Source organism: Panthera leo, chromosome D1 (assembly GCF_018350215.1).
Source record: "Panthera leo isolate Ple1 chromosome D1, P.leo_Ple1_pat1.1, whole genome shotgun sequence".
NCBI classification, from domain to species: Eukaryota; Metazoa; Chordata; class Mammalia; order Carnivora; family Felidae; genus Panthera; species Panthera leo.
The window spans coordinates 37,792,815-37,814,030 of record NC_056688.1 but is presented as its reverse complement, the minus strand read 5'-3'; the positions used below and the strand labels follow the sequence as shown (position 1 = coordinate 37,814,030).

The 21,216-nt window shown below is 37.3% G+C and overlaps 1 protein-coding gene across 6 annotated transcripts in view; it reads right to left on the bottom strand.

Annotated features, from left to right (window-relative positions):
- Positions 1–21,216, bottom strand: part of MTMR2 (myotubularin related protein 2) — a 116,833-nt gene that overhangs the window by 38,585 nt on the left and 57,032 nt on the right. For 2 of the 6 annotated variants that reach the window (XM_042906999.1, XM_042907000.1), the window contains 5 exons: positions 11,722–11,797; positions 6,724–6,818; positions 6,462–6,572; positions 3,205–3,306; positions 1,776–1,859 (listed from right to left, as the gene is read on the bottom strand). In XM_042906999.1, coding sequence (XP_042762933.1) covers positions 1,776–1,859; positions 3,205–3,306; positions 6,462–6,572; positions 6,724–6,818; positions 11,722–11,797 — 468 coding nt within the window. The other 4 variants (XM_042907002.1, XM_042907003.1, XM_042907001.1 and 1 more) reach the window with 4 other exon arrangements.

Sequence of the window (21,216 nt, the reverse complement as noted above, 5' to 3'; positions counted from 1 at the left end):
TGGCTGAGGGACAAGACTGTCCTGGAAGGGAAACCTACCTTTCAATAGACCCTTTTGTACTTTTGAATTCTATGCAGGGTGCAAGGGTTACCACTTTAAATCTTTTTTAATTGAAAAGGAATACTCTGATGTTTCATCTTTAGTCTTAAGGTTTATATGAAAGTATTATTTTCATTTTCTCCTATAATAAACTTAATATACACCAAAATAAACCCCAAAACCTGAATCTTCTAACTACAAAAAATGCAGTGTTATTTATAGTATGATTTGGCTTAGTTGACTCAGAGACAAAGTATCTAACTCTTTAAGAAAAAAAAAAGTCAAAAATTCACCCAGTAAGTCAAAGATCATAAAGCATCTATATCATTTAATGTAGAGACTCTATTCTGACTGCCACACTTCCTCATCTTATAATTAGGGTATAACTGTTCATTTACTCTTTAACTTATTTTTTTCTGTTAATAACATTTCTTTTCTGTAGCCACAGGTCTCCCACCTGCTTTCCAAAGTTCTATGTTGAATGCTACTAGAACAGATGGCAATTTCTGCCCAGATCCCCACAGAATATTCCTCATTTTGACCATTCCAAGGACATTGGTTGGATTTTCTGGTTGCTTTCCCACCCAGTTCTGACACTGACTTTTTGAAGTGGCAAATATCTTGCAATGTTACTTGTAGACTCTTGATTTTTAATTGATCCATTTATTGTGTATTCTGCTTCATATTTTGCCAAGCTGCTGGCTTTATAACTGAATAAGAAATTTTCGATTTTACTGGCCGCATGCTACTGAGCAACAAACTGCGCTTCAAACCACTGGGTATCTTTAGTTCTCTAAGTGGTGTGATGGGTTTTTACTCTCCTTGCTTTGTGAAACACACTTTAGTCAATTGGAAGCTCTATAATTCAAATGAAATGTTTGAAATCTAAAGACAAAATCAGTTTATTTTCATATCTGAATTCTAGAAAAACTGGGTATCAGATCTAATGATTACCAAAGAAACAATCAATGTCTCTGAACTTAAATTCTCAAGAAAGCACAGTGAACACGGGCAAAGTTAAAAATAAAGACTGTTGTAGGGAGAGTTTAAACAGTCAGTTTAAGGGCTCTGGGAAGTGGTGGGTCGAGAAAGAAGAGGGAGAATGATAGACTGTGCTGCAGATTTCCAGACATTTCCAGACTGAATTCTGCTTTCATCTCTTGCTGTGGTGAATCCCACCAACAGGTTTTCTAATATTAAACCAACTCATCTTAGTCACGATGTATTATCTCTTTGGTATACTATCACATTTGATTTGTTAACATTTTATGTAGACGTGTGTCCTCTATGAAGATCTAAAACTTCTAAAATTTCATGGGGAGCTAAGCTGTAAGGAGGACTACTATAAAAGTTTTTAGAATTATGTTATAGGATATCCAAAAGAGAAGAATATGTGTGAATAATGTTGAATGGCATATAAGAATATCAAAATGTAAACATATTTACCATTTAATTTTTACCATTATTAACCATTTTTTAAACAAGCTGATTTACTTGTAAGCTCTTAGGTAGGCAAGAAAAGATTTCTAAAAGATCTCTGTCTCAAACAGAGTTTGGCACTGTCTCAACCCAGTTTAAAGAAACTGAAAGCAGACAAGAAATCAGGATTAGGCTTCATTGAAAGAACAACAGTAAAACCCATACAACTTATATAAAGCTGTTTATGTCTATCTTTAAGCTTTGTGTTGTAATGAAAATAATCTATAACATTAAAATTGAAAGAAAAAAGTACATACCTGCCTTCTATACTCTAAAAGAGAGTCATATAGCTTCCACCCATTTTCAGGGAATACTTCTTTGTATTCAAAAGCAAAAAGAGGCTACAAAACAGTAAACAGAGTTAATAGCTAAAAAAAAAAAAAAAAACAACAACAGACATTTAAGGAGATAATCAGAAATATATCCTTATCATACTCAAAGTTTTCATTTACTCATCTATAAGGATGTTTTGTATTGGTGTCCTATTTCATATTGCTGTTTTAGCTCTTGTTTTATAATTTTGAAAATGTATTTTTTTTTTCATATTTTTCAAACATATAGAAAAGCACAGAGGCCCACCACCAAGATTTATCAAATGCTAACATATCACCATATTTCCTTCAGATATCAGCTGCTTAGGTTTTCTTCTAAATAATGAAAGACTTTACATAACAAAAGACATCTCCTGATATGATTAATCGGTTTGACATCCCAGATGTCAGCAGTTAGGCAGCCGAAGTTGATGCTACATTTTCTAAAACATACTGACATATTATTTCTTGGCACACAATCGGTATACCAACAAAGAAAACTTATCATTTAAATAGACAGAATGACAGAAACAACTATGATGAAAAACATTCAAAGGAGAGCCAAAAGACCAGTACTGATTCCAATTTTACTCCCTACTAGCTGTGCCCTTGAGGTAACTGCCTACCTGTTCCTGGCTTCAACTCCAAAATAGGGGTAAATAATATTTGCCACCCACCCTGGGGCTACACCCACCATGGAAGCTGGATTATGTAACATAAGTGAGGAAGCCTAACATCATGACTAGCAGATAGCAGGAGCTCAGCTAAGTATTTGTCCACCCTTTCCTCCTAAAATTGGTAGACTTAACTCTCAGCTCCTAATTAAAAAAGATTTCAGGGACGCCTAGGTGGCTCAGTCGGTCAAGCGTCCGACTACTTGATTTTGGCTGAGATTATGATCTCACAGTTTGTGAGATCGAGCCCCGTATTGAGCTCTGTGTTGACAGTGCAGAGTCTGCTTGGGACTCTCTCTCTCTGCCCTTCTCCATCCCTCAAAATAAATAAACAAACCAAAAACAAAAACAAAAACAAATACAAAAGACAAAAACAAACAAACAAAAAGATTTCAAATCCTAATGAAGACCACAGACAGCTTTTCATCATGGGAATGCCCTGGATAGAAACATCATATAATTATAGAATGTCAGTGGGCAGACACTGACCTCAGAAATCAACTAGTCCAGCTTCCTCATTTCATACCAAAAAAGAACTATTCCAAGAGATTAGGTTAAACCTAAATTATGCATTTGGTTTAATGGCAAAGTAGGATCGTAAATGTAGTTTCTAGGTAGCTTAGACAAGTTTCTTTATAGTACTCCAAAAATTATAATACACACTTTTCTAAGATAAAGAAAAAAAAACCAAAACACCTTACCAGGTTATTAGAGACAGGAAATGCGTATTTCATTAGATTCTCAAATATGGATCTTCTTGTCCGCCCTTCAGGTTTATGAGCGAACCGTAAGTTCCGAATATCCTAGAAAAGATTTAGGATCCAAGTCATCTGTAATTGTTCACTTTTTATTGAACAAACACATAAGGTAACTGGGAACTATCTTGTAAAATGTTAAGACCTATGAATGTGGGATACAAAAATAGGACAAGAGCTCCTGGAGACAGGGAAATCACAATGCCTTATTGAAAGGCATTTCATTTGAAAGAAATATTCAAAACCACAAGGTACTCTAATTTCCAGGCTACTGTGCTTACTCATCTATTTATTTAAAGTTCTTTAATAATGTTTATAACTTTCCATAATGCTCTTATATATCTTTCATTTTATTCAGAGGACAGATATTTTATTTCTGTGTATTTACTCAAGATAAGCCAGTAAAGGAGACAGCATCTGATGCAGGCACTAGAGATAAAAGATATTATATCTGAAATTTACTATGACTGATACACAGCTCACGTATGTCCTTCCCCTGTGAAAACCCATTTTGTCATCAATTTCCCTATTAAAAACCTGATTAGCTCTTGTTATATTTCATAAGTATCTTCATTCCCATTTTGCCTAGTGATGACTTTCCTATTTATGACCCCTTCCCAGGACTCATTTTCATTGGATCTTTGTAAGCTTCCTGCTACTAGACTGATAGAATCAAACTCTGCCTAAATCTCCTTGTCTACTCCATGTCCAAGTTCTTTAACCATCTCCTAACAGGTGAATTCTCAATTGTTTGGTTGATATCATGTGGTCTCTAGAGTCAGATCTAAAGACCAAGGAGGCTCCCGTTTCTGTTATTTGTCCTCAAGCAATTTTCTGTGCTCAGGCTGAACACAGATATTATGTTCTGGTTTACTGGCATCTTAACTGCACTAAGGAAAACTTGGGGACTAAGAACACTTTCAAACAACCCATTTTATCTAGGTGTTTTATAATCTAGGCAGAATTCAAACTATACCCAATCCTGTAAAACTGAATACAGAGACTACACTACAATGCACTTGCAGTACATGAATGAGTAGAACATTTAATTAGAAATCTGACCCACAACTAGGATGCTAGTTCTACCATATTATAAAACAAACATGTATGGAAATCTAAGCTGATACCTTGTTTTTCTTCAGTAAAAATCTTTACCACTAGTAGAGATATTCAGAATCGCTCTGTCAACCACACAGCTATCTAGAAGTACCACAGCAGGGAGCCTACAAATTTACTCTATTTACTGTTAGATTACAGAAAAGTGACCAGGAGACAACGTGCCTGACACATGGATGAAAGCTAAACATGCCTGACACATGGTTGAAAGCTACTGCACTCTTAGATCCCTTCTGACTACAGTGGAAAAGCACAGGAGCGCCTGGGTGGCTCAGTCGGTTAAGTGGCTGACTTCGGTTCAGGTCATGATCTCACAGTTGGTGAGTTCAAGCCCCACGTGGGGCTCTGTGCTGGCAGCTCAGAGCCTGGAGCGTACTTCAGATTCTGTGTCTCTCCCTCTCTCTACCCCTCCCCTGCTCACGCTCTGTGTCTGTCTCTCAATAATAAATAAACGTTAAAAAAAAAAAAAAACAGTGGAAAAGCATAAAAATAATTATTAAGTCATTACTTTTATTACTAGATACACAAAACTTCTAAGAGTAGCATAAGAAAGGAACTTGCTTTTACTCTTGGCACTGGCAGAAGAACCAAAAAAAAATTAAGGTGATCTAGAATTGACATGCGCACAGGTATTAATTAGACCACATTAAGAACAGCAACCAAAGAAGTGGCACCTGATATGAAAGATCTATGACTGACCGGAGTGGTGAAAATCTAAAAGTCTAAGTTTCATTCAAATATCAATGCATTTAAAAAATACAAGTTAGACATCATCAGGGAAATGCAAATCAAAACCAAAATGAGATATCACCTCACACCTGTCAGAATGACTAAAATCAAAAACTCAACAAATAAGTGTTGACGAGGATGCAGAGAAAAAGGAACCCTCATGCACTGTTGGTGGGAATGCAAACTGGTGCAGCCACAGTGAAGAGTGTGAAGGCTCCTCAAAAAATTAAAACTAGAACTACCCTCAGATCATAATCGTATTACTGAGTGTTTACCCAAAGAATACAAAAACACTAGTTCAAATGGACCTGCACCCCTATGTTTACTGCAGCATTTTTTACAATAGCTAAACCACAGAACCAGCCCAAGTGTCCACTGGTACATGAATGGATAAAGAAGATGAGTTGTGTGTGTGTGTATGTTGTGTGTGTATGTGTGCATGTATATATTATTCAGTGTTAAAAATGAATGCAATCTTGCCATTTGCAACAACCTGGATGGATCCAGAGAGTATAATGCTAAAAGAAACACCATATGATTTCACTCATATATGGAATTTAAGAAACAAAATAAATGAACAAAAAAAAAAAAATAGAGAGAGAGAAAGAAACCAAAAAACAGGCTCCTAATTATGGAGAACAAACTCCTGGTTACCAGAGAGGGGGTGGGGGGGGGGGTGTTAAACAGGTGAAGGGGATTAAGAGTACACTTATGATGAGCACTGAGCAAAATATGGAACTGCTACATCACTGTATTGTCCACCTGAAACAAATACAACACTGTATATTAACAACACTGGAATTAAATTTTTTTTTTAAAGATAAATATGATAGGTAAATGCTCTGAGTTAGAGAACATTCATGGCAAAGGAAAATACGGGGACGAAAATAAAACAGAGCCAACCATGAGGAGAAAAAAAGGATAGGAGTTAGATAAGAAAATAGAGAAGGTCTATAATGTCAAGTTTTTCACACCATTTTTTCAGAAGCAGAAAAACTGTGAGACTGGAACGACAGGTGATGACGAATACATCAGAGCTGGCTCTTCCAGTACGAAGGCTCACCCCTAGGCTTCTGTAAATTAAAGGTAATCATTTCTACCATCCCTACTTCAGGATTTTTTGAGGCTCAACATGAAATAATCAATGTCAAAGTCACTTGTATTGGGTCCAAAAGAATTCAAGCCTAATTCATGAGAGACTACCTTTTATTACTCCTAATTGTTGTTTTTGTCTTCTAGAATGATGCTTCAGTATGAAATCTATTTGACAGTTTGGAAACCAGTTTCTACACACAGGTTCTATTTAATAGAAAGCTTTTCAAACCAAATCAAAATTGCACAAATATTATAACATTTACCTTACACACAGTCTCTAGTCCATAAGAATTTTCACCTCGACTAGAAGCACCACCAATTTTTTCTACTCTACTTATCACACCAAGAGAGGCATCTAAAACAAATGGGGGATCCTAAAGGAAGGAAAGAAAACAGCAATTAAAATGGAACAATTGATATAATGATCGTAATTAGAAATGCTTTAATTAAAAATGATCAAAAATGGACAAAACTACAAACCACACACAGAAGTACATGTAAAAAATCTAGTCCAACCAGTCTTACCCGTTCCATGCTTTTAAAATATAACCTGTAATTCGTGACAGTCAGAGTTCCTCGTACAGCACCAGTGAATGGACATATATAAGTCACATCTTTGGCTGCAAAAGCAAAGAGTCCACAGTTTACCATACATTGTGCACTTTTAAAAACTGCGCTCTCATCTTTTCACAAGTAAAATAATTCTGATTGCTATTCTAACCTGGGCTCAAAAATCACACAATCAGTGACTCAAACAGAACTCAGAGGTCAAATCCAAGCTTCCGACCGCATAGCAATCTGGGGAAGGGATGTAGAGGAAGTGGGAAGGACTGAAGAGGCAGAGAAAACACTTGCCCTTAGAAAAAAGAGCAGGCTAGCTCCCCGCTGGATAAAGTTCTGTGTGGGAGTTGGAGTCGTGGCTGAAGGGTGATAGTGATGGTGGTTAACAAATGGAAATGTCTCAGGCCACAGACACCAGTCATCTTATAGTTTCTAGATCACCTCCCCAATCTGCTGGGCTTCTGGTCCGTCTAATTTATCAACATCCCTCCAAAAATACATCTGGAAGATCGAATACCAGAAACTCCTGACCTGATTATGTTTACAGGGAAAATACTGTAGGAGAAATGCAATGTATTCGAAATATAATTTCTTAGAAAAATAATAGAATAAGAGGACGTTGTATTTCTGACCAAGCTACTGATGTCAAACTTTGTAGAGAAATAATCACAAGCATTGTTCTATTACATGATTAATGATGAATCTACACAGCATTATGCTTTTTTAAACATCCATTAATGAAGCAGGATAACTCAGCTACCACTAGCTCAAAATACTATTTAATATGGTAGAGTTCATAATGCCCACTATGAGCTTTTTTACATCTTAAAATATTCATAAATCCCTGTGATGTCATTATAGCAGCAAATGAGCAAACAGAGGAATATCTTCATCACTCCAAGAAAGTAAGGCACAAGCAACAGCAACAAATTGCTAAGAATTGTCCAAGGGGCTTCTGGGAGAACTTAGGGACATAAAATACGTATTAATATGGTATTGCAACTTCCTGACTTGGCTTTTTACTCACCACTTTGGAGGACTGAATGCTTTGTATGGAATCTGAAATGAGACTGACCTTACAACAAACATTTCTAACCTTCAAAATAGTTCCCTTGGGAATGTTCAAGTATGAGCTACATTTTTTAAATCACTGTTTCCAATGCATGCTTCATTTAGAGGGAAGCTTTTAAAATTAAATAAACCCATCATTAAGGAAAGATACATAAACTTGCCTTCCATACATTTTCTTGCCCTTATAAATTTTTACCTCAATGAGAAAAGCTTTACTCAATGCTACTAAAACATTTCTGGATTCTTTCCAGACCAAGTTTCTTTACTCACACAAGAAAATCAATCTCATTATTCTATATGCTACTGCAAGGTATGTCCAGTGTTTTTGTTACACCTGGCCCTTTATTCTAAAATCATGCATAAATTCATGAAAGTACTTCCAAAATTGTAAGCAGTATACATACACAAAGCGTTTCTATCTATGTTACTATTATCATCAGTCATTAGGTTCTGCTCCGTTCTGCCCACTTTATTGTTCCTCCTCAGGCTGGTGGCAGCTAAGTCACAATGAAGAGAGAATTTATGCCTATCAGGGTCTGTACCAAGTAGATGAGAGATTATGACCAGGAACCATTCCAGAGAAAATGGCAATGGTAACAACCAGCATGGATGGCTTAGCACTGCATAGTTTATAAACTATTTTTCACCTGTGTACTTCCTTTAACCTTCCTAATAAACCTTGCATATAAGACCTATAATTACACTTACAAAGTTTAGATGAGAGTACCAGGGCTCAGAGAATAGCCTAACGTTTCAGAACTAGTAACTAAGATTAAGACTTGAATGCGGTTCCTCTGACTACAAATTCGAATCTCTTTCCATCACGTCATGCAAAGCTAAACCACTAATATAGCGTAATCTGACTCCCGTGTTAAAGGTTGAAAGGTTGTAGTCTGGAGTTATCTCTACTCCTGATAAACCCAGGCCACAATACTCTGATATTGTTACCTCCTTAAAGCATTCAGGTGATGTTCCTAACACTACTCTAACTTTTAAAAAATTAAACTGCAGATTTATACTAGACCAACTAAAAATCAAATGCCTTATCTACATGGATTAACATATTCTACATTACTCTAGCCTTACACTTTATATTAAACATAAATTTTTCACATAAGTCTACATAGATTATTTTGAATCAGAATATTTAATAGATTAGGTATTCCTCTGAATTTTGCAATACTAATACCACCTAGTCGTACTGAGAGATTAGATTTACCAACCCTCTCAAATTTTCACCAAGTTCACAGAGGAAAGACCCATAATAGTTTCGTGAGGTGAGCTAAAGTGACCTTGTGAATACATATTATAAGGATATAAAATATACACAAATATAATATATGAGAGCATGCAATCTGTACAGAAAGAGAGGCACACACACATACTCTAAGTAATACATCGAAGGGGAAATCCATCCAGCTGGAGGATCAGAAAACATCGAAACATCGAACATGGAAAACATGTTCCAGGAACATCGGCATGTGAGTTGTGGTATCCTTTAGGTGGGTAGAGAGAGAGAGATGGCGCTCAATGCAGAGGAAGAACCGAACCCAAGATACAGAAGTGGAGAAGGAAAGTACTTTTGGGGACAAAGGTAAATATACAGTCTGGCTCTCTCTACAGTGATACACTGTATCACACACTCTTCACTCTGCAAGTTCCCTCCTGGGTTCCTCTTTTACCAAGTATTGTAAACTGTTTACTAAAGCCATGTTCTTGGCTCCCTCCTCACTATATGCTCCAAAGGTTAATTTCCTCCTCTCATTTTGAATGGATATCTATGTTCTGATGATTCAAATCTGGACTTCTAGTCCTGAACTCTCTCTTAAGCTCCTAAGATATCTCCACTTAATACCTTCACTTGAAGTTTCTCAAAGGTACCTGAATTCAATATACACATATATGACATCAATGACTCAGGACAGTTGAGAGAAAAAGAGAAATTCAAGAAATTCTTAGAGATTGAGTCCTCTGGATCTCACTGGATGTCAGAGTTCAGAAAAAAAGTAGTAGTCCAGGATGATATATTGAGATTTCTGCTTTGAGTGAATGGACAACTGGTGTTAGTACTAACAGAGGGAGAGAAGAAAAGAAAAGGAGTAAATTTAGGGATAAAGGTGATGATTTCAGTTTGGGAGATGCTGGGTATAAGGGACATCTATAGGATATCCAAGGGCATGTATATAGGACACAGGCATTTGTTTATATGCATTAGGAAAGAAGTTCACACTAAAAACAACACATTTTAGAGTCATCAGTAAATATATGGTAGGTGGACCTACTAATTTAGATATGGTCAACCAAAAAGAGCAGGTAAGAGGAAAAAGGGAAACAGATCAAGGACAAAGTCCTAAAGGAGTATCGCTATTTAAAGGAACAGAAGCCAACGAGAGTTGGAGTGGTAACTTCAGAGTCTTTGATAAGGTTATTTATCACAGTGGAAATAGCATGTACTTCAGGCTCAGAAGAGCAAAACACTGTCAGTCATAAGACTAGCTGTAACATTACTAGCTATGTAATCTCCCTATGCCTTAGTTTCCTCATCTACAAAATGGGATTAATGTCTTTCTCAGAAGATGTGAGGACGCTTACATGAGACAGTGGGCATTCAATAATGATAACCATTCTTATTATGTAATGTCCAATGCTGATAACATAGAATACTAACCTAGTAGCTCAGCAGAACAAGAACTTAGGGCATACACGAGGCTGAGCAGGGAGCAAAAAAGAAACTGGGGAGGTATTCAATCAAGAGTTAAAAGCAAAAAGAAACACGTATCTTGCAAGAGCGAAGGAACTAAATGTACGGTAGGCAAGCCTTTTGACTTTCTTATTTTTACACGAGGGAATGACACCTCGCCAGGATAAATTAAGCATTTATTAAGTCCTTTTAAAAATTATAATTGATAATAAATGAAAGGTGGTGTTTCATTGGCTAGGAAACCATTTACTTTATTCTCTTAATTACTTCTTATTTCAAGAGCGATGGTATTTTGTAGATTACCACACACATGTAATAAAGTAAAAGCCTAAGTACCAAAAAACAAAACAAAACAAAATTAAATGCTTGTTTCCAGTCCATACAATAAGTTAAGGCTTAGTTCTTTAGGATGCAAAAGAAAAGCAGCCATAGGCAAAAGGTTTGCTTTGCAATGGAGAGGAGATATTTTCATCCAAAACTCAGCCTAAGTTTATTCAGAGTAGAAAAAATAAAGGAAGCAGAAAGAATGTGTTTTGAGAAAAATTACTTGTACAAAGTGACAAGTCAATGTTTTATCTAGGCAAGCCAATATCTTACTACAGTCATTTAAAATAATGAAGCTTTCTTTAAAAAATTCCGCGACAGGGAGCACCTGGGTGGCTCGGTCAGTTGGGTGGCCAACTACAGCTCAGGTCATGATCTCTTGGTCTGTGAGTTCAAGCCCCGTTGGGCTCTGTGCTGACAGCTCAGAGCCTAGAGCCTGCTTCGGATTCTGTGTCTCCCTCTCTCTCTGCCCCTTCCCTGCTCTCTGTCTGTCTCTCTCTCTCTCTCTCTCAAAAACAATAAACATTAAAAAAAAATTTTTTTAATTAAAAAAATAAAAAATTTAGTGACAGTTGACAAGAAAAAGCCACCTACTTTCAACGAATGTAAAGCAAATGAATGTAAAGAGAAGCAGCAGGGTGTAATTCAATATGTATGTTTCCCAGTAGTCCCAAGTACACACATGACCAGTAAGCGTAGATCCAGGCTTATAGGACACACCAAATGCTAGGAAGACTGGCAGTAATGAGTGCAGTCAGACATAAGGTGTCTTGGACAGTGAGGCTGCTCTCTGTACACGGAGAGTATTGAACAGTCTGTATCCTCAGAAAGGAGAAGGAAATTCAACAAAAAATACCATTACAGACCCATGTCTTTAATATTTTCTCCTGGAAGCAAGGGTGGTTCTTCCATTTCTGCTAATTTGTTAGATTCCCTCAGGACCTGGAACGGAAAGGGGAGGAGGGAGCAAGAAAAGAAACATGTTTTATTCAAAGGCCAATTTTTCACACTGTATCACACACACTACCTGAAGTCAAATTACAAAAACTATGGTGCTGGCACGTGCCACACGTGAAGCTGCTATTTTTCTACAGGGCATTTACTGAGTGCCTACTTCATATGAGGTACCATACAAAACAGTTTACGTGTTTTCTCAATGAATCAATCCCACAACAGCCCTATAACTGTAGGTCTTATTATCCTCATTTTGCAGATGAGGGAAAACAGGCCCGAAGTGACCATTAACTTCTTCAAGGCCACGTGGCTGACAAGTCACAATCTAGATGTGAATCATAGTTTAGTGGGCTGCAAAGCCCATGTGCTTTCCATTAAACCACGACCAGGGGCCTTAGTGCATTTAAACTCAGATAATATCAAGGTCTTATGCGGATTTAATGTTTAGAGAATTTGGAAATGATGGCGACAAAGTATCTTGTTGAAAAAGAGGTATTAATATATTACAATCATGACCAACAACTGTTATTGAATAGTTAGCTTACAAAGGATGCTACACTGGATTCCAAGGATGTAAAGATACAGATACACGGTTGCATAATGGATTTATGAAACAAGCAAGACACATACACACACATACACACACACACACAATTGTCATATGCTAAATATAAATACATCCCCCTAGCTACCACAAGCCTCCCCACCTCCACCTCTTACACTTCTAGACAATAATCTTTATTGTCTCCAATTTTTTAGCTCATGTTTATTCCTCAACATCCCGCAATGTGGTTTTGCCACCTAACCCAATCCTTCCGGGGAACCCACTTTCTTCCCAATAACTTTCTCATTATTATAGATAATGAACATTTCTCAGTCTTTATTTTTATCTCTCAACTACATCTGACCTCATCTAGAACTTGCCTCTTTTTTTTAATGTTTATTTATTTATTTTTGAGGTGGGGGGGGGGGGGCAGAAAGGGAGAGAGAGAATCCCAAGCAGGTTCAGTGCTTTCAGCACAGAGCCCAACTCAGGGTTCGAACCCATGAACCATGAGATCATGACCTAAGCCAAGATCAAGAGTCAGATGCTTAACTGACTGAGCCACCCAGGCACCCTAACTTGCCTGCTTCTTGAAAGCACACCATCCTGTTAAACTCTTCCTTCTCTGACCATTCTTTTTCAATAAGCTTTATTTCCCTTTCCCCAACCTTCCCTGTTCTTCAGAGATTTGTCCACACCTCACTTTACTCACTTCCTGATATCTCTTACGTTACCTATGGCTTCACCTAACTTCGGTCTATGCTGCCAGCTCAGATTTTTCTTGCACTCTAGGTTCCATTCAACCAACTGCTACTGTTCCTCCCCATCCAGATGTCCCCCAAACACCTTGAACTCCACAGATCTCAAGCTGACCTGTGTTCATACTTCACAAACGACACCAGCATCCGTTTCGTTGCCTAAGTCACATCTGGGGGAGGGCTGAGCAGTGGTCTCTGTGCAGACTCAGGCCTTCTGCTTCAACCTTGACTTGTTTCATTAGACTGAGAACCAACACCACTAGAAAAAAGATTCCCAAACACTTTTTAAGTAGCTTTTGACTTTTATTTCCTTTGATCCAAAAAGCAGATGTAGAGTCTTCAAAAACAGGTAAAAAGGAAGAAAAAACAATGTATTGCAGCCACTTTAAAGGTCACCTTCTGCAGGCCCTCAAACTCACTCAGGGCTCTCCTATGCATGAGCTCCTATCTGGCACTTATCACACCATCTACTTTCTTGCTACCAGACTCTGAGAGAAGAGGTGTCATATCTTAATACACTCTAAATACCGAATAGAAATATAACATGGACCATATACGTGATTTTTAATTTTCTAGTAGTCACATTAAAAAAGTAAAAAGAGGGGTGCCTGAGTGGCTCAGTCGGTTAAGTACATGACTTCAGCTTAGGTCATTATCTCACAGTTCGTGAGTTCGAGCCCCACATTGGGCTTTGTACTGACAGCCCAGAGCCTGAAGCCTGCATCAGATTCTGTGTCTTTGTCTCTCTCTCTCCCCACTTGCATTCTCTCTCTCAAAAATAAGTAAACATTTAAAAATTTTTAAAGTAAAAAGAAACAGGCAAAACTGATTTTAATAATATCTTTAATCCAGTAAATAAAAAAATAAAATGACAATAAAAGTATTGTCATTTTGGCATGTAATATTTTTCAAAGTAGTAGGAGCACCTGGGAGGCTCAGTCAGTTAAGCAGCTGACTTCAGCTCAGGTCATGATCTCGCGGTTTGTGAGTTCAAGCCCCGCATCGGGATCTATACTGACAGCTCAGAGCCTGGAACCTGCTTCAGATTCTGTGTTTCCCGCTCTCTCTGTTCCTCACCTGCTCATTCTCTGTCTCTGTTTCTCAAAAATAAGTAAATGTTAAAAAGAATTTAAAAATATTTTTTTAAAAGTAGTAATGGGACATTTTATATCCTTTTATTAATATATTTTTTTATTTTTTTTACACTCTAGAGTGTATTTTATATTATAGCATATCTCAATCCAGGCCAGCTACATTTCAATCAACTATATTTCTAGTGGTGCTCATACTGATCAGTACTAACCTAATGAATCTAATCTTCCTGATGATCAAGCGTTCTTTAGTTTAAGTCAGGTGCTTAGGGAAGATTAGACAAAAGGGTTAGACATTATTGTCATAGCCCAATGCTCATCTAAGGCCAATAAAGTAGGAACTACAAAGAACAAATTAATTCTGTTTAATAAACTTATAATCTAACCAAATTAATATACTTTTGAAAGTTTAACAATTTGTTTCATAAAGTAACCTTAATGCAATACCCAAAGAACTAAAATATATACACACACATATAATTTTTTATATGCCACATTCTATAACTCCTAAAAGGTCATATTTTTGAATGGCATCTAGTTGCCAGTTCCTGATATAGCATTTTATGAAACCATAAAAAAAAAAAAGGAAAGAATGAAGACAGAAGGAAGGAGAGACGAAGGATGGATGAGGCAATGAAGAAGCAGAAAAACAGGATAAAAACTTGCAATATGAAAATATATAGACTTCCTGGGTTCAAATCCTGACCATGCCACATGCTAAGAACTCTTGGGCAGAGTGTTCGACTCCTCTCTATGCTTCACTTTTCCCACCTATGAAATGATAATAGTCATGGTACCTCACAAAAATGTTAAATGAGTTAATACATTTAAAACATTTATACCAGTGCTGACATATAATATATACTTAAGTGTTTCTATTAATCGTCATAATAAAAATTCAGACCAACAACTGATAAGTGGAATCTGGTAAGAATTTCTAATTATGAAAACAACAGAACTGGATTGAAAGATACAAGTAATAACTAGCACACAGTATACAAAAGAACAAAAATCAAGCATGCTACACATGTGAAAGATCATATGAAATGTTTTATCTTTTGCCCATCATCTAACCACCTGACTTGGAAATACAAATATCGTGTCACTTACAAAGCTGGGCAATAGTTGCTATACTGCACAGGTATACATCCTCGTAGCTGCCACAGTGTTGTTCCCATGACTTACTCTCTTCCTGTATTTCTACACTCAGAAGAACACTGCACACCCCAGAAAACGTGTGTTGTAAACAGAAGTAGAGAGGAAGGCAGTTGTGGCACAGACACACAGTAGTACAGAAGGTGTAAGGTTTGTAAGTAAAGCTTTATCAAGTGAGAGGTGAGACCAGGAACTCATGCAGGCAGTCACGTTGAGAGCCATAGACTCTCTCACTCTTGTTCTGATGAGAATGTCAGAGAACAAGGCAACGAAGGGAAGCAAGTCAAGATCCCATTATCTGCCCAGAAAAGCTGCCCCCAGATGACAGATTTTTAACAGAAGGCATGCCCTAGAGGATATACAAAACAACTCACTTTAGAGCTGAAGATATAAAAAGGAACCCAAGTAAACAGAGCAGGGCCAAGGGCAATCTGGACCCTTTGTTGGCAAACACTGACTATGAACAAATCTACCCTTAAATAGAAGAGAAACAACAGGGCCTAGGAAAAAAAAAAAAAAGATTATTTGACAAGGACAAGGAGTACCAGCTTGAAGCTCAACAAAAAAGTAGTCTTCTGAAAAGAATTCTTTTAGGCGTTAGTAGAGACATTTACAAGCTATCTGGCATACACCCAAAAGGAAATCAACCACATTCCCTAAGAAATAAAACAAAGATATAAGGACAGACACACGGAGACTAAGAGAAATGGTAAGATAAGGAATGATTGCAAAAATTAAAAACGTAGTAACAAAATTTGTGTTGGAAATCATAAAGAACTGAGTTGATTATTCAGAAAACAGCATTTATGTTGAGGACAAACATGAAAACTGCTCTAAGAATCTGTAGGAAAAACAGATAAAAGAGGTTAAAGTATCAATAAAGGAATTCTATTTCCTGAAGGAAAAAAATCAAGAGCAATAATCCAATACATAAGTGAAGAACATGCTTTTGAAATGAACACAGGTTTTCTAAGTTTGTTGATCAAAATAGTTTACCATGTTCCACATAAAAGTCAATGACAGATAGGTCTAAGTGAATCACAGCAAATTTTTTGAACTGTTAAGAATTAAGACAACCTCTGAGAATACAGGCCAAAACAGAGAGGTGGGGGAGGGGGGGATGTCATGTACAAAAACAAGATCAGGCAAGCTTCAATTTATCTGGTAAAACTATATTCTAGAAAACAGTAACAAAATGTTATCGGATCTTTGTGAGAAAAATGCTGTGACCCCTCTGACATCTTTGACAGCAACAGGAAGTTATTCTCAGATATGCCAGGCTACCAAAAATATAACCCACATGTCCTGCTTTTAAAAAAGAAAAAAAAATTACCTGAGGTGGTAATTAAGCTGAAAAGGGGAAATCAAAATTAAAACTTACATATAAGAAATGCATGGTATATAGTGAAGACTTCAGTTTTCCATGTTAACTACCTTCCTGCCCCCGACCAAAATCCACTTACCGCCACCATAGTAACCTCTCTGAATCTTAGTTTCATCATTTATATTATCGAGATAATATCAACATCTACCTTACAGGTTTGTGAATATGAAATGAGACAGCTGCATCATAAAGGGATTTGCAAGGTGCTATTAAAATGTAAAAAACACTTATTCACTTAAGAGAAGCATCACTGTAAGTTTTTACATCTCTTTCTACAATGGCCTAATCACATGGTGCTTCGTTCCTCTGCTCTAAAATAGACAGGGATTAATATTTGAGACAGCATGTCATAAATTTCCCTAACCCTTGAACTACTAACTTTTAAATTCAGCTACAAAACAGCAACCATCTTACGATTCTAGAGAAAACACCAAGAAGAGCGATATCATCACGGCACCGTAAGATGGACCTCATTTTTTTTGCCCATTCACATCTAAAATTTGGCATCTATCCATGAGCAACAACAAAAAATGCCTCCATGGGAGCAATGGAATCCAGCACCATATGTCAGGGGACCCTGGAGGAGTCTCACCCACTTGTGCATCAGGTAATAGGCAGACAGAACCTGGTACAGGCTGTGGAAACCGCAGGAGCCTGTGAACTGACTCCAAACCTCCAACCTAGCTATAGCACCTGGAAAACACTAACTTGGGCAGACACCCATGGATGAGAAAGACTTTACAGAAGTCCAGGACTCTGGAAGAGAAGTTCCAACACTCCACTGGAAGGAAAAGGAAAAAATAAAGTTTTGGATATATAAAAGTTGGTAAGAGGAACTTTGCCAGCATCACCCCTCCCCACAAGGTTCCACAGATCAAAGAAAAAGCAGGTGAGGGATCCTTCCCATAGGGGAAAAGGGGGAGCAGTGAGTGCCCAGCTTCTCCAGCAGGGGACACTGCTAAGGAAACCCGTCTCTCTTCTGCGGCACCCAAAGATTTAAAACAAGAGCTCCATGATGTGGGGGAACGGAGGAGTTCAGGAAAGAGCCAGATAAGAATTTCAGAAGGCATTAAAGGGATGCAGTTCTCCATTCTGGACTCCAAAAGGAAGCCCACCCATGAGTCACTGGGAAAACCTCCTCCAAAGATGCCCTCATCTAAGCCACAGGAATGCTCAACATCCCAAGTACCAAGTCAATGACCTCCTCCCTCTGCAGCCTACAAAAGGAACCCCCATCAGGCTATCAGCAGACTTCTCAGTGGTAATCTAGCCAGCAGAGAATGAAATGATATATTCAAAGTATTGAAAGGAAAAAATTGCCAGCCAAGAATACTTTATCCAGCAAAGGTGTCCTTCAGAAATAAAGAAGCAATAAAGACTTTCCCAGAAGAACAAATGCTGAGGGAGTTCATCACCACTGGATCTGCCTTAAAAAAAATGCTGAAAGGAGTTCTTGAAGCTGAAATGAAAAAATACTAATAGTAACATGAAAACAAAGCAAAATATACAACTCACTGGTAATGGTAAATATAATAGATTCAGAAAACTCTGATTCTATAATAGGATGGTATGTAAACACTTAACTATATTATACAGGTTAAAGGAAAAGAACATTAAGAATAACTGTAGACAGTATAATTTCTTCATAAATACACAACAAAAAAAGAGGTGGGGTGCCTGGGTGGTTCAGCTGGTTGAGCATTGGAATCTTGATCCTGGCTCAGGTCATGAACAGGTTCATGAACTCAATTCCCCCATAGGGCTCTGCACTTGTCCCTCTCCCTCTCTCTATGCTCCTCCACCCCCTTGCAAAGAAATTTTTAAAACTTAAAAAAAAGAGTTAAATTGTGACATTAAAAACAGAAAAGTATGGGGCTCATGGGTCGTTCAGTCGGTTAAGCGTCCAACTTGGGCTCAGGTGATGATCTCGCAGTTGATGAGTTCAAGCCCTGTGTTGTCAGGTTCTGTGCTGGCAGTGTGGAGCCTGCTTGAGATTCTCTACTCTCTCCCTCTTTCTCTGACCCTCCCCCACCCACGGTTTCTCAAAATAAATGTTAAAAAAAAAAAAACTTAAAAAAAAAAACATAAAAGGTTTCATGCAATCTCTATCAAATTCCCAGTGGCATTTTTCACAGAAATAGAACAAAAAAATCTTAAAATTTACACTGAACCACAAAAGACCCCAAATAGCCAAACCAATCTTGAAAAAGAACAGAGCTAGAGGTATCACACTTCTTGATTTCAAACTATATTACAAAGCTGTAATAACTAAAACCATATGGTACTGGCATAAAAACAGACCCAAAGATCAGTGGAACAGAATACAGAGCACAGAAATAAACTCACACGTATACGGCTAATTAATTACAATAAAGTTGCCAAGAATATACAACGGGGAATGGACATTCTCTTCAATAAACGGAGCTGAGGAAACTGGGCAGCTACGTGCAAAAGAGTGAAACTGGACCCTCTCTTATACCATACACAAAAATCAACTCAAAATGGATTAAAGATGTGAACGTAACGTCTAAAACCATAAAACTCCTAGATGAAAACACAGAGGGTTTTAGTTCCTTGACATTGGGATTGGCAATGATTTTTTAGATCTGATACCAAAAGCAAAGGCAACAAAAGCAAAAATAAACAAGTGGAACTATACCAAACAAAAAAAGTTCTGCACAGCAAAGGAAACCAGGAACAAAATGTAAAGGCAACTGACTGAATGGGAGAAAATATGTGCATATCTGATAAGGGGTTAATATTTAAAATATATGAAGAACTCATGCAACTCAACAGTGTATTTGGAAATTTTTATGATAAAATATTAGGTGGGGGTGGAGTAAGGATTTTAAACTTGACCAGTCATGTAAAGGAAAATTACTGCAGGTCTCTGATAAAGGTAAATGGCACAGTCAAGAACATGTACAAAACTAAATATGATAAAGATGAAATTATAATAATCTAACAGAAAAATATCAAAATCCTGGATTACTCTGTGGTGGTAGAAATAAAGAGGAATATTTGACACTTGTTGGAAGAAGTGATCAAATTTGACCCTAGATTTATGAAACAAATACAAGCAATTATTTGAGTAATACTGGATGGTTTTTACATGAGAAGAACTGTATTCCAGATATGTCGGTAATGGAAGAAATACAGATTCAACAAAGAGAGGAGTCAAGGTCAAAACAAGAGGACCACGCAAAAACAACAGAGGTCTATCTTCCTAAAATGGGGGCCGGGGCACGAAAACAGCCAAGCCAGACTGATTCATTAGGTTTTTCTGCATTAACATGGACATATCTTTGGTGTAGAAAAAGTCACAGAACTCTCAGATGAGAGGAGGAAAGAAATCCCTTGGAATACATAAATACATCTGGTACAGATGAGATCCCAGCCTGCCTCAGGAGCTCTGGACGCCCATCAATAAGACAAGATGATGTAAGGTCTGCTCTTTGGTACCATTTAATACAATATTTAACCATTTTCTTATTACCAAGAAAAGTCTATTCATCATATTAAAATCTTACTGGTGAAAAAAAACCCCTACCAAACAGACTAAAATTTGTAATTCTTTTATTCCCAAAACATAATCAGTTCAGTTCTGCTCTCTCTCCAATGATGTTATTGTTCCCCATTTTCTTCTATGCCCACTTAATCAAACTATTTTCAAACTGCTCAGTAACTTTCCATGTGACTTTAAACTACCTCCCTTTCTCTCCCTCTCTTCCCCTTTCACTCCAATCAGGAAATTACTATAAAGGAAATTCAGAAACCTTGTCTATAATGATGATCTGGAAGGGAGCAGATTTATGGGTCAGTTTTCACATGGAATGTCAGATGACAGAAAAACAGGAAAGAATATTTTGGAAATCTGCAAAACACTACATTATAATCACCTAAAAGGGAACAATGAGTCTGTAGAAATTACAAACTATCCTCTCTAGTTTCTTTATACACTCAAACTGTGAAGGAAAAAATTAAGTATCCATTCTTCATTGGATAATTCTTGTAAAAAACTTTTTTAACATCAATTTTACTTTATTTTTTACACAACTTGACTGACGAACCACAAAGTAGGCAAACAAACCATACAAACAAAATACTGAACGGGTAGAGCCACAAACTGGCATCTGGGATAAATCTTATTGGTTACATATTTAAAAGCACAAATTTGAGCACAGGATAGCCCTTTCTTATTATAACACTGCCAAGGACAATCTGGTTTTCTGTTGAAACCACAACTACCAAGAGCTGGATAACATATCACCATCAACGATTCAACAACAAAAAAGGGTAAGTATCTAAAGAGGAACAGTCTGGCAAGCACCATTTCATGCTATGAGTTGAACTGTTGTGCCCTCCTCTCCCCAATAAGGATAGGCTGAAGTCCTGACTGACAGTCTATGGGGATGTGACCTTATTTGGAAATAGGGTCACTGTAGATATAATTAGTTAGGATGAGGATATACCGG